The 12,483-nt window shown below is 41.8% G+C and overlaps 1 protein-coding gene across 2 annotated transcripts in view; it reads left to right on the top strand.

Moving 5' to 3' along the window:
• The first annotated feature begins 1,383 nt into the window (after window positions 1-1,383).
• Window positions 1,384-12,483, top strand: part of rab40b (RAB40B, member RAS oncogene family) — a 36,462-nt gene continuing 25,362 nt past the window's right edge. For both annotated transcript variants that reach the window (XM_071523347.1, XM_071523348.1), the window contains exon 1: window positions 1,384-1,632. In XM_071523347.1, the coding sequence (XP_071379448.1) occupies window positions 1,491-1,632 (142 nt within the window). In that variant the 5' untranslated portion in view covers window positions 1,384-1,490. The remainder of the gene's footprint in view (window positions 1,633-12,483) is intronic.

Consider the following 12,483-nt stretch of genomic DNA (forward strand, 5'->3'; position numbering starts at 1 on the left):
GGTTAAAATAGACTTTTACAGGGTAGGAGACCCTTCCAAGTTGTCTGGTATGTGTTTTATGATTGGCTCTTTCTTTGTGTATTTTTGGCAGCCCTATACATACACATGGCATCTTGTACTGGCCTATATGGCCGTGAATATAATAACAATGTATTAGTCTCCTTTTGGTACTGGAACTCCCATTCAGCAGCCTTTAGGAACAATTTGCCACAAAAGGTTAAAATGTTTTTTTTATAAGACAGTAGATGTCTTTCCAAATATTCTGGTATGTTTGTTGTTTGAGACTTTCTTTGTATATTGGGCATCTTGCCCTGGACTAAATGACTATTAATTTATGCTGTGAAAATTACGTTTTGCAAAAATCAGCAAGTGCATTTACAGATTCCTCCTTCACGCTATTCTTTAGTTTCACTTTGGTACTTTACTCAAAAAATTTCAATCCCCAGAGAAATTAATGCATCAGTAAAAGACAGTAGGAATGGAGATATATGTGCACACACACACACACACACGCACACACACACTCTTATGCAATCTTCAGATGAAACAGTCCCCAGCAATAAGACCTTCAACATCAAAACATCATTGCATATCTATAAATTTAAAAAAAAAAAGCAGTGTCAGTATGCTTCAGTTTTGGTGCCGTTTTACATGCGCTTCAATAAGGCTTTTATTTTGAAAGCTGACACCGGAATTCCTGTGTTTTCTCATTGCGGCTAGCTTGACGCTGGCTGGGAGCGAAGCGTGCGCTACGCCCCTCTGTACGAAACGGCTATTCATGCGTTTTGACGGACGTTTCCAGCGTCGACTACAGTTTCGAGGCTGCCCTAGCAACTCAATGGATGAGCCAACCACATGGAAGCAGAGCTGGACCCCCCCCACCCAGCCCCCCACCCACCCACCAACACCCACCAGAAGGAAGGGGAGGAGGGAGGGAAGGAGGGAGGCCAGAGAGCCGAGAGCGCTTCCTACCCAGTCCGGAGAGAAGAGGAGGATTTGCGGACACAGACTGAACCGTCTCGGCAGGATTTTGTTCCTCGGAGCGCAGCGGGTTTTCTCGGCGGTGTGTCGGTGTGACGCTGCCTCAGTCTGGGGGTCAGACTGTCCGGACGCACTGATGGCACTGCGGACACACTGTTGGTGTCACCACATCCTTTGATAGTTATTCGTGTGGTTAACGCGCGGCGGGTGGCGCGCTGGACACTTGTGGCTTTTCACTCCTGGATATAAGCTGAGGGTGATGACCAAACTGTCCGCTTGATATTTTTTTTTACAAGTGTTGCATACAGTTTGCATAGAAACCCCATATCGTGCGAGTGGATCATGAAGCGACTTTGGCAGTTGTAGCGGAGCGTTGCGCCACTGCTGATTTATTTTGGGTACTTTACGCGTCTGGTCCGGTTTCGATTTGGATTCAGGGGGGAATTTGCCGCCGTGTGAACAGAGTCTCATCTCATGATGGGACGCGGCAGCCTCCGTCTTCCGTGAGGATGAACCACAGAAGCAGCCCGGCCAAGGCGTACGACTTTCTGCTCAAGTTTCTCCTGGTGGGGGACAGCGATGTCGGGAAGGGCGAGATCCTGGCGAGCCTGCAGGACGGAGCCACCGAGTCTCCGTACGGCTACAACATGGGTGAGTGAGCGAGTGGCCGGGCTGGGGGATGGAGGGAGGGAGGGGGGGAGGGAGGGAAGGGTGATTGGTCGTTCAGTAAACAAAAAAACAACCCATCTGAGGATTAAAAGTGAGATAAATATTTTGGGGGGAGACTGGGTTTACGCCCGACTATCCATTTTTACGCGCAGCTGGCGCAGGACGGTCAGCGGGACTCCGGCACCAGAAAACGGACTGGAGAAAAGTAAGAGAAAATTAATTTACAGTCGGGACTATCCAAAGTTTTCATGTCAAGGACCCCCCCCCCCCCCCCCCAAATAGACAGTCAGTTGGCCATGGGACCCCCAGTTTTCGCTCCTGGTACCCCCAAATGGATCGATTTTTGTACTGAGTTGCGTGTCTGTCTGAACTATTTCTAAGTGAATTAAGTGACTGGAGACGCCCTGGAACCTGTTCAAGGACCCCTGGAGGTCCCCGGACCCCAGGTTGAGAACCTGTGCTTTACAGGTTATATTTAGGATGAGTGGAACCGGAGCAGGACTGAAGCTGGACCAAGTCCCACTGAGCTCAGGAGGCTCGAGGTGGAGTTGAATGAGAGACCTTCACCACTCATTTAATCTCTCTCTCTCTCTCTCTCTCTCTCTCTCTCTCACTTCAAAATCACTATAATATTCCTATAATATTCTTGTAAGGAATATAAGGAATAAAGTGTGTCTGTGTTACGCAATAGTGAGTTTATCGTAACCTTATAGTACTTAATAGCATTTTCATTTTACCCCCTATGATATCACTATGATATCACTATAATATTCCTATAATATTCCTAGTGGGACTTAACTGTTTTGCTGTTGCATTTGCATAATATCCTTCTAAATTAAAGGGTTTCTTTAGTCTTTTTTTGGAAGGGACATTTACTTTCTCATCTGCCTTGAGAACAAATCATCATCTTCATATTAAGACACGCTGTTCTGACAGACAGTAAACGTGTGTGTGTGTGTGTGTGTGTGTGTGCGCGTGTGTGTGTGTGTGTGTGTGTGCAGGCTGAATAATGAAGCAGCCTGTGGATGTTGGTGTCATGGCGTGTCGGTGCTTGTCTCAGCAGCCGTGGGAAAACTCAGCAGACTCCCGGCTCTCCTCAGTCATCAGCTCAGAGAGAAAAGTCTTTACCTGCCTGATAGTGTCAACATTTACAGTTTAGACTTGTAGATGCCGTTCTTATCCAGAGCGACTTAACAAGCAGTGCAACAGTAGAAGAAGACTGCAGTCACACATACAGTTTGTTTTCTTTGGTCTGAACCAGGATGGAAAAGTTGACTTTGTTGTGTTTCTTTTATTTGGTTCATTTAGGGTCAAACTGACCAATTAGAAGAGAACCAGGGCTTGTAAACAAAAGTCACATGACTCACAAGCAGCTTGTTTATTGGACAGCGTTTTGGTCACCTGTCATCAAAACGAATCTGACTCTGTCTCTTCTTCTGTGGTGCTCATACCAGTTCAGAACACATGAAGAAACAGCTGAATATGAGCATCAGTCCAGACTTCATTTTGTTCTGCTAGGCTTTCCAAGCATGAGGAACCTGCATCCGTCTCCTTCTACCCATAATCCCTTGTGTTTTGGGGTGGTTTCGGTGCCGTTATTTGGTGCCACCAGAGTTCAAAGGTCATCGTTCTCACCTGGACAAACCGACTGAACTGAAGGAGGAAACACTGCAGAGTTTGAATAAACCGACCAGAACACGCTTGATGTGAACGCAGCCTTACATGATGCTTTTATCCTGAGCAACTTAGATTCCAATCAATTCCTAGATCACCAACAATTACAAGCATCCAAAAATAACAAGGTCAAAGGTCAAGGTTTTTTAGGCAGCGATGGAAGAGGGAAGTGACTCTGCTGTTCTCCCTCCATCCTCGTTTGCCAGTCTTCGTTTCAGTCTCTCACTTGTCTCTATAAATGATTAAAGATCATTTTTTTCCGTCTGCGCCAGTTTTTGACTCAGGACTCGTTGTTGAAGTCCCACTTTTTTTTTTTTCTTCTTCTTCTTCCCCTTTGCTTTACTTTGGCTTCATCCTCAAGAGGAACCGCTTGGAAAAAAAAAATCAAGTTGTGCTGCTCTCTTTTTCCGCCATCAGAAGTCAGGAGGAACGGTCTGGGAACCGGCTGGATGGGACACACTGGGGTTTTTCCTTAAAATGTGCTGACTGGGCTCTCTGGTGTAACATCTGAGAATGAATCTTCTGCAGGACGGACACAGGATAAATCCATGAATGAGGACTTATTATTACTATTTTTATTGTGCCATGGAGAGAGATCAGTCGTCACTCTCCTGTCTTTGCAGAAAAAATATAAACCTGGATCTGTAATTTCAGCTCCGCAGCAGTACTGCACATGCCTCAGGACATATTCACAGTCAGTATTAGGGCTAAAGCTAGTCCTGAAACTAGGGCTGTAGTCGAGACCGCCTTGGTCGAGTCCAAGTCCAGATCGAGTCATTGGTGAATCGAGTCCGATTCAAGACCAAGACCGAGGGGGGTCGAGACCGAGTCGAGACCAAGACCGAGGGGGGTCGAGACCGAGTCGAGACCAAGACCGCAAAACTATGAGTCCAATTTGAGACCAATACCATAGCAATGTGTTATCCAAGGCTACCATTGTATTTATTGACTAAAATAGCATATTTTTGTTTATTGCCTAAAATAGAAGGGAGGTTTCTAAAGACATTTCAACAAAATTAGCATGTTTTGAGGACAAAATTAATTGCAGGCAGCTTGTTTATGTTCATAACATACAGTAGTTGCACCTTTACTTAACTAGAAGTGGATTCATCTATTTCACCTACTTTTGCACTGCTTGACTGAAAATATTCTGACCTGTAATTTAAGAAGGCGAAGACGAAGGAAAAAAGACAGAGAAAGACAGAGCGAGAGCAGGAGTAACGTTACATATGGACATGGTGAGTTTTTTTCGGACTCGAGTACTACAGCCCTGCCTGAAACCATTAGTCGATTAATCAATTAGTCAACTGACAAAAAAAGTCAAGTAAATCAATCAATCAATCATCTAAAAATACCAAACATTTGCTGGTTACAGCTTCACAAATGCAAAAATGTGCTGCTTTTCTCAAGCAACAGAATTAATACTTTGTTTTTTTGGCTGCTGTTAACTAAGTAAGTAATGTTAAGAATCACTTTGGGCTCTGCTGATTTGTGATGAGCATTTGGCATCATTTTTTTTGACATTTTATAGACTAAATGATTAATCTAAAACATAATCCATAGATTAATCGACAAAGAATTGAATGGTTAGTAGGAGTCCTAGTTAGAACCATGTGTCAGTGTGTAAAACCTGCAGTGAAACCTGCCTTTGAATTTCATCAGTGTGGGTTTCAGTGGAGAGTTTTAGTGTCCCATGATGGTCTGAAGGCTGTTTCAGAGGCTTCTCCGCACGAAGAACACTGAATTCTTGGATTTTTTTGGCATGAAAATAGTCAAATTTAAATGTACAGCCCCAAATATTGACGCAAAATATCGTCCATCAGCAGCCTCAATCTAAAAATATAATAATCTTGCTTTAAAAACCCATATCGGTCAAACCTTAGTGAGTTTAAGGCTCAGGTGACTGTTGGGATGATGCTGTTTACCTGCACAGGTAAACAGCATCATCCCAGCAGGTTGTTTTGGAAAGTGTGAAGAGGTTCAGCAGAGAGTCTCCGTCCCTCAGGAGCTTCAGCCCAGGAGAGAAGAACACACACAAACCTCAGACTGAGTTCAGACTCATGACCTCGAGTGTGAAGAGAGAGAACATACTGCTGTATTTAAATAGGCAAAACACATATTGCATAAGTAATTTAGTGAATGCTTTTACCTTAAAGGGGCATGAAGTAATGTATGACTTTTATCCTCTACTGGAGACCAGCAGGAATTACAACAACATCGACAAAACATAAACAATTTGACTGTAGAGAGGTGATGTGATTTATACATTTTTTTAATAACAGTTTTTGTAATTTGTGTGATAGTGACTCTGCTTCTCTTGTGCGTATTGTCTTGTTTTTTTAAGGAAAAATAAAAAGCATGATAGAAAAAACAAAAAAACATAGAGAGCAGTAAGCTAGCTAATTACAGCAGAGATCCAACAGAAGCATCTAGTGAAGAGGAAACATTTCACCATGATAAATACTGGAATAATAACTTTATCATTTGTCTTTTTGGCTTGAAAACAAGGCTTAGCCTTTGTAATCTGATTAGTTATTATTATTAAGTTTATTTATACAGGGAAAATCCACAACAGAACAGTCTAAAAAATAATGACAGATGATGGATTTGTAGCTAGTTTCCTTCTGTAGTCCCTGGACAGGTAAACATAAAAGATATAGTATAAAAGAAACAGTAAAATACATACTTAAAAACATACAATTACAACACAACTAATCACACCTATACGCCCATCCATCCAACACACACACACACACACACACACACACACACACACACGATACAAAAGAGAAGTATCACATTGTTATTGTTTGTTTTCTCCTTATCTGATAAAGTTTAGGCTTTCATTTCAAAGGAAAGATCCCCCTCCCCCCTGACTCAGTGTTAGTGTCTTAAGGCTGATTCATGGCAGGGCGCTCCACACCTTTGATAAGTGTCGCTCCACAGAAAATAAAGAGCCGCGCGTGACGTTTGTAATTTATGCTTCGGCGGAAGGTTTCAGTCGTCTCCATGGTAACCAGACGCTATCCTCCAGCTGGCTTCTTTAGTTACATCCCGATCGGTGTACAGCTATCCTTCTGACAGCTTGTTTGTTTTATATCTGTATTTGTGCTACTTTGTAAAGATAGCGAGGATAGTAAACACAGCCAACCTGTCCCGTAGATTTTTCCACCGACGTTTGCAGTCCAACATTCTGATATTCAGGGTGTCGGCAATCTCTTTCCACAACGTTAATGCCACCTGTGCATCTTTGTATTCTTTCACTGAAGAATCATACAGGTGGCGATACTGTCTAACTTGTTCTGCCAGTCTTTCATCTATAGCCTCCATATTTGCTAAACTATTTAAACAAGGACGAAAAAGTTACAGACCAAAATATCAATAAGGACGTTCAGTTCAGTGAAAAGTACAATCTCCATGGCGACGTTAGTGTGACACAATGTGACCCAATCACATTGCGTTGAAAAAACGTAATTTCTGTCGAGTGACACTTATCAAAGGTGTCGAGCCCCCGACCTTAAATCAGCCTTTAAAGTGTGAGGCAGTTAAACCCCTGACCCTGGAGGTATTAATATCAGTCTTTAACCGCATCCAAGGCACTTCTCTCTCTTTCTCTCTCTCTCTCTCTCTCTCTCTCTCTCTCTCTCTCACATATCACATAAGTGAAGCCTGTCTAGGTGGTTCATTCGTCCTCGTGTGGTAAACCGAGACAAAAAGTGCATTCAGCGTCCCGTCAGCAGCAGGTTTGCTGTCAAAGTGACTCAGTGAAGGTGTTTGTGTCAGTGCTGACAGACAGACTGACAGGCACACACACACACACACACACACAGACACACACACACAGACAGACAGATAGACAGAGTGTCATGTCTCACCTCCCAAACTCTGAGGAACAGTGAGGACTGATGGATAGACGGTGAATCTGTGTCTCTGAGAAGAAAAACATTCGTATCATGTCACTTAACACTCAGAGATAATGACATAAATAACTCAATATCTCAAGAAAACAAAGAAAATTAACAGGAAAAACGGTGAAAATACAATGTATGATGTCCTCACTGGGCTTCCGTAGGTGTTTCAGACTGAACAGTTTCCTGCTGCTGTGGAGGATCCAGGTCAAACTCATGAAGTTGTACATTGAGGAAAGTTTTTTCTTATATGCAAACCAAGCAAACCTACGCATTAGACTCTCATTGTTCACCCACATATGGTTTAATTCAGATAGTGAAAGACAGTAGTGTTCAGCAATATCCAGCAAAAGCAACGCAATATGATTTTCTTTTTTATCCACACCATGCAGCTCTTCATCTCTGTACCATTTGTCATTATCTTCCTCTTATTTTTGTCATTCATCTTCGCTTTTGTGTGTGTGTGTCACTGTGTGTGTGTGTGTGTGTGTGTGAAGTGAGTGTGTCTGCTCACATGCATGACTGTGTGTGTGTGTGTGTTTGAGTGTGTGCACGTGCCTGTGTCACTGCTTTGTGTTGAATGAGTGAGTTTGGACACATGCCTGTGCCTGTGTGATGTGATTCCACTCGTGTGTGTGTGTGTGTGTGTGTGTAGGGTTATGTTTCACCCGTCTTTAACCTGTGAAAGCCTGTGAAGTATTAATAAACCCTGGCTGGCAGGCAGCTGCCCGTGACTCACGCTCACACTGCAGGGTGCGTTCAGGACAAACCAACACTCAGGGGGTTAGAGAGCTTTGAGGTGATGTAACGCAGCCTCTGGCGGCCATGTTGGAGGTCCTCAACTCTTGGGCAACAATGGCTGTGAACAGCTGGTTGTGCTTCTAAACATGCAACTAATCCATCTCAACAGAATTGAACAGACATGTTTAATTTCTGACTGAACTGATCATGTCATCACTGATCCATCTGATTGATTTAGTGTTTAGATAATGTCAGCTTGTTAGCTAGCTAACCATAGCATCTGGTCAGCTAACCATCACTGTCTTGTTGTTAACACATCTGATTAGCACACTAGCTAACGTATCTAGCAGCAGCTAGCGTTAGCATGTTCACATTAACATCAGTGTGTTTGCTGGCTAGTTAGCTAGCTAACAGTTTGTTCAGGTTAACTGAGCTGACTCTTCTCAAGCTACAACTCTTCATGTTTTGGAGTAGAGACTAGGGCTAAAGACAAGACAGTTTACTGTGTCACAGTAACCTACATTTGGAAACAAATCCACCTTATCACACTATTCACTTTTACTGAGAACGTTACTGAATGGATCTACAGCCACACCACAACAAGCTGACTCAGCTGCTCTCTGCTTCTAGCTGCTTGATATAAATTTTGTGATTATTTACATCCAGCAAATTCTCCACTGGACCTTCATGATGGAGCCGGAGGTTTGTGACACAACTCAAAGCCTCTATTGGACAGAAAACAGAAGGGTGGGGGGGGGCACATCGCATTATGCAATAGAGTACGTCATACTCTACTTATCATCTTCATATGCTTTTTACTTTTCTAAATGGAATCAGCCAAAGCTTAAGTGATTTTCTGTAAAACAAAGCCCATGTTTCCCACCAAGCATGTGCAGGAGGTTGCAGTTCAACACCAACCCAAACGACTGCAACATTTTCACAATATGATATTATGGCATGGTAAAAAAAAAAAAAGTGTTTTGCTTTTAATCGTCTCAACTTTCATTTTGGCGGTATATTTGTACGGGTTTTTGTATCGGATCAACATCTATCCAATGTCAGAGTGTTTGCAGCAGTAATGGATCTTCTCATAGGAAAGGCAGGTAGGTAGGTGTGCGGTCAGGAGTGAGGCAGAGTGAGGCAGAGTGAGGCAGGCTCTGTGACTCACTCCTCACCTCTCAGTGTGACAGACTGACAGACAACATGTGCTTCAGTGTGATGAAAGCTCCACTACATCACCCAGGCGACTGCTGGCTTCGGGATGATTGGTGTGAATCGCAATATAGATAGATAGATAGATATGTAGATAGATAGATAGATAGATAGATAGATAGATATGTATATAGATAGATAGATAGATAGATAGATATGTAGATAGATAGATAGATAGATATGTATATAGATAGATAGATAGATAGATAGATAGATAGATAGATATGTAGATAGATAGATAGATAGATAGATATGTATATAGATAGATAGATAGATAGATAGATAGATAGATAGAGTACTTTATTTATCCCCAAAGGGAAATTACAGTGTTGCAGCAGCAATTCACATAAATGACGAGGTAGGTAAAAAGTCAGAACACGGAATTACAAAAGATATATATATATACACAAAAACTACACAAATATATATACACAAAAACTACACTACAACTACTATAAACTATACAACTACTATACTACACTACACTACAACTACTATACTAGATAAAAATAAATAGAATAAAAAGTAGAATTTTTAACATTAAGGCAAGATATTGCTATTAATGTACAAATTAAATGTAGAAAGTGCATTGTGTATCAGTGTGAACAGTAAAAAGCAGCATGGAGTCAAATTTTGTCCCAATTCTGATCTAGATCACATGGATCTGTGCTACAAAACCGGATCCAGAGGCATGAGACCGACATGCGACTTGTATTTAAACGCTCAAATCGATAATTTTCTCAGATGAATTTGAATGATGTAGGTACATTTTTACATCATTCACCTGAGACAACCGTCATCATTTTTTGTCTCTGAGGACATCGAGACAAAACGATGGAAAGAAAGACAAATTCTCAACTTTATTTGTATTTGGTTTAGTTCAAAACAAGCAGGAGAAGTGTAGGTACAGAAACAGAGTGTGTGTGTGTATGTTTTGTTATGGTTACTGTGTGTGTCTTTTGGATGTTGCTGTCAGTTCATATTGGTATCAGATCTGTGTTACATCCTGGAGTCGATATCATCCAGAACAATCAGATATAAGCAGCAATTCAGAACTGAGAGAACGTAGACTTAGTGTTGCGCAATCCTCTCTGATTCCTAGAAAGACATAAAAAAAAAAACATTAGATTGTTATTTTGACCCTTGGCAGCTACTAACTACCTTATTATTGTTATGCATTCCTCATTTATATCTCATTTTTACCTTATTTTTATCTTATTTTTACTATTATTATCAAGTGGGTTTTATTCTCCATCTTATTTTACATTAATTATGGCATTCTATCCCTGTTTTTATGCTCATTCTATGTCTGTTTTCATGTGAAGATGCATTCTATGTATTCTATTCTCATCTTTATCTTATTTTTACTATTATTATCAAGTTTTATGTGAAGCACTTGGTGCATGTCATTTCTTTGTTGTAAAGCACTTTGAGCTGCATTTCTTGTATGAAAGGTGCTATACAAATAAAGTTTATTATTATTATATTATTATATTCTCAGTTTTCCCTCTTCTATTAATGCTTTTAATGATCTTAACATGGAGAAAGATGGTTATATGTGGATCTGTCAGTGTCAGTGTGTGTGTGTGTCTGTGTGTGTGTGTGTGCATTTGCGTTCTGAGCCAGTATTTCTCAGAGGGGAAAAAGTGACTCTCTCTCCGTTCTGTTTACATATTCTATATCTAGTCGACGGATTATGAAAACCAAGAGCTGCAGCAGTGAAACCAAATCCCCGCTCCCTCTGCCTCAGATCCAACAGGGGGGAGAAACTTTCCCCCGACCGACAAAAAAACAAAAACACACATCATTCATCTGCTCTCTGCTCACCGCCACAACCCGACACTCTTAAAGAAAAATGAGCTGTTGAGTCATTTCTCAACTCAGCCGAGTGTCTGTGGTTTGGGACGAGTCGCGTTTGTGTTCGTTTCCAACGCAGCGTGCGTTCAGAGCCGTAAATCTTGTCAGTTTGTGTTCGGCAGGAACGTAGACCGTGTTGAAAAGAAGCAAAGCGCTGAAAATGATGAATGTGGACAGCCGGTGTGTGTGTGTGTGTGTGTGTGTGTTTATTTTAGCCTGAACAAATATACTACCTCTTAAATTAGTTTTAGTGTGACCTTTTGACGTTGAGTAGTTGATACGACAGCCTGCACCGGCGTTGAAAACCTGTGAAATAACATGCGGCAACATGAAACTTTGAGTCGACTTCTTCATCGCTGCCTAAATATCTTTCTGAAATTTGTTTAAAACTGTTTCCAAAGCTGTTTTAATATGAATTTAGTACCTTCTCATAATATTATACTGGGAAAATGTTTGGGTCGATGTTGAACTTTGCCTCCTCCTGCATGTCGTCGTCTGCCAAATGCTTGTTCTCCTAACTGGGAACAACAGGGAACATCGGCTTCATTCTACATTAACGGCAGTGAAAATTTTGAACTACAATACCCAGAATTCCTGTGCGATGAGGTCAGTAAACTGTTTACCTACCCGGCCAGTCTGTGATGCTTGACGTTGGTGAGTCCAGCTTTCTCTGTTGCTGTTTAGGACAGTGATTCTCAACCTTTTTCATATGAAGGACCCCTAATTTAGTCCACATTAGAGCCACAGACCCCCCATTTGATGAGATTTTGTCTCTCAGATCCAAATCTGAGACTATTTTTATTAGATAGATATAATTTTGTCCAGAACTCCATGACTGTCTGTATTGTAGGTGGAGAGAAAACAGTGAAACTATGACCAAAACAGTCATTCTTCTCTAATTGTGTTAACTTCTTGTAAATTAAATAATGGTGAAGTTTAACAATTCATCAATTTGCTGGGGAACCCCTGGAACCCCCTCAAGGACCCCTGGTGGTCCCCGGACCCCACGTTGAGAACCACTGGTTTAGGAGACAGTTTGGATTTCACTGTGAAGTTTTTGGATTCATCACTTTCCGTCCGTACCTGACACCAGAATTAAATTTGGTCACAGCGTCTCTTTTAAGCTGATAAGACCGGTGGATTTTTACATAAAACTTTTGCCTAGTGCAGCTTTAATATTTTAGGCTGATTTTAGCTTGACTCTCTTATCCAGAGCGACTTAAGAGTGAGTGCAACTGTAGGAAAAAAGCTTCAATTCTCAGATCACCAACATCAGAAGCAACCAAAAGGTAGAGGAGGTCAAGGGTCAGAGGCAGACTTTAGATCGGGCCCAAAAAAACAAGCCCGACCCGACCCGAGCCCATTCTGTCTGAACCCGGCACAGGCCCGTCCCATCTATGGGCCCGAGCTCGGTTTAAAACCAAAATGTTCTTAGTAAGTT

Source organism: Centroberyx affinis, unplaced genomic scaffold (genome assembly GCF_046629955.1).
Source record: "Centroberyx affinis isolate AG114_WGS23_722 - 3 ecotype Tasmania unplaced genomic scaffold, CSIRO-AGI_Caff_v1 ptg001081l_1, whole genome shotgun sequence".
Classification (NCBI taxonomy): domain Eukaryota; kingdom Metazoa; phylum Chordata; class Actinopteri; order Beryciformes; family Berycidae; genus Centroberyx; species Centroberyx affinis.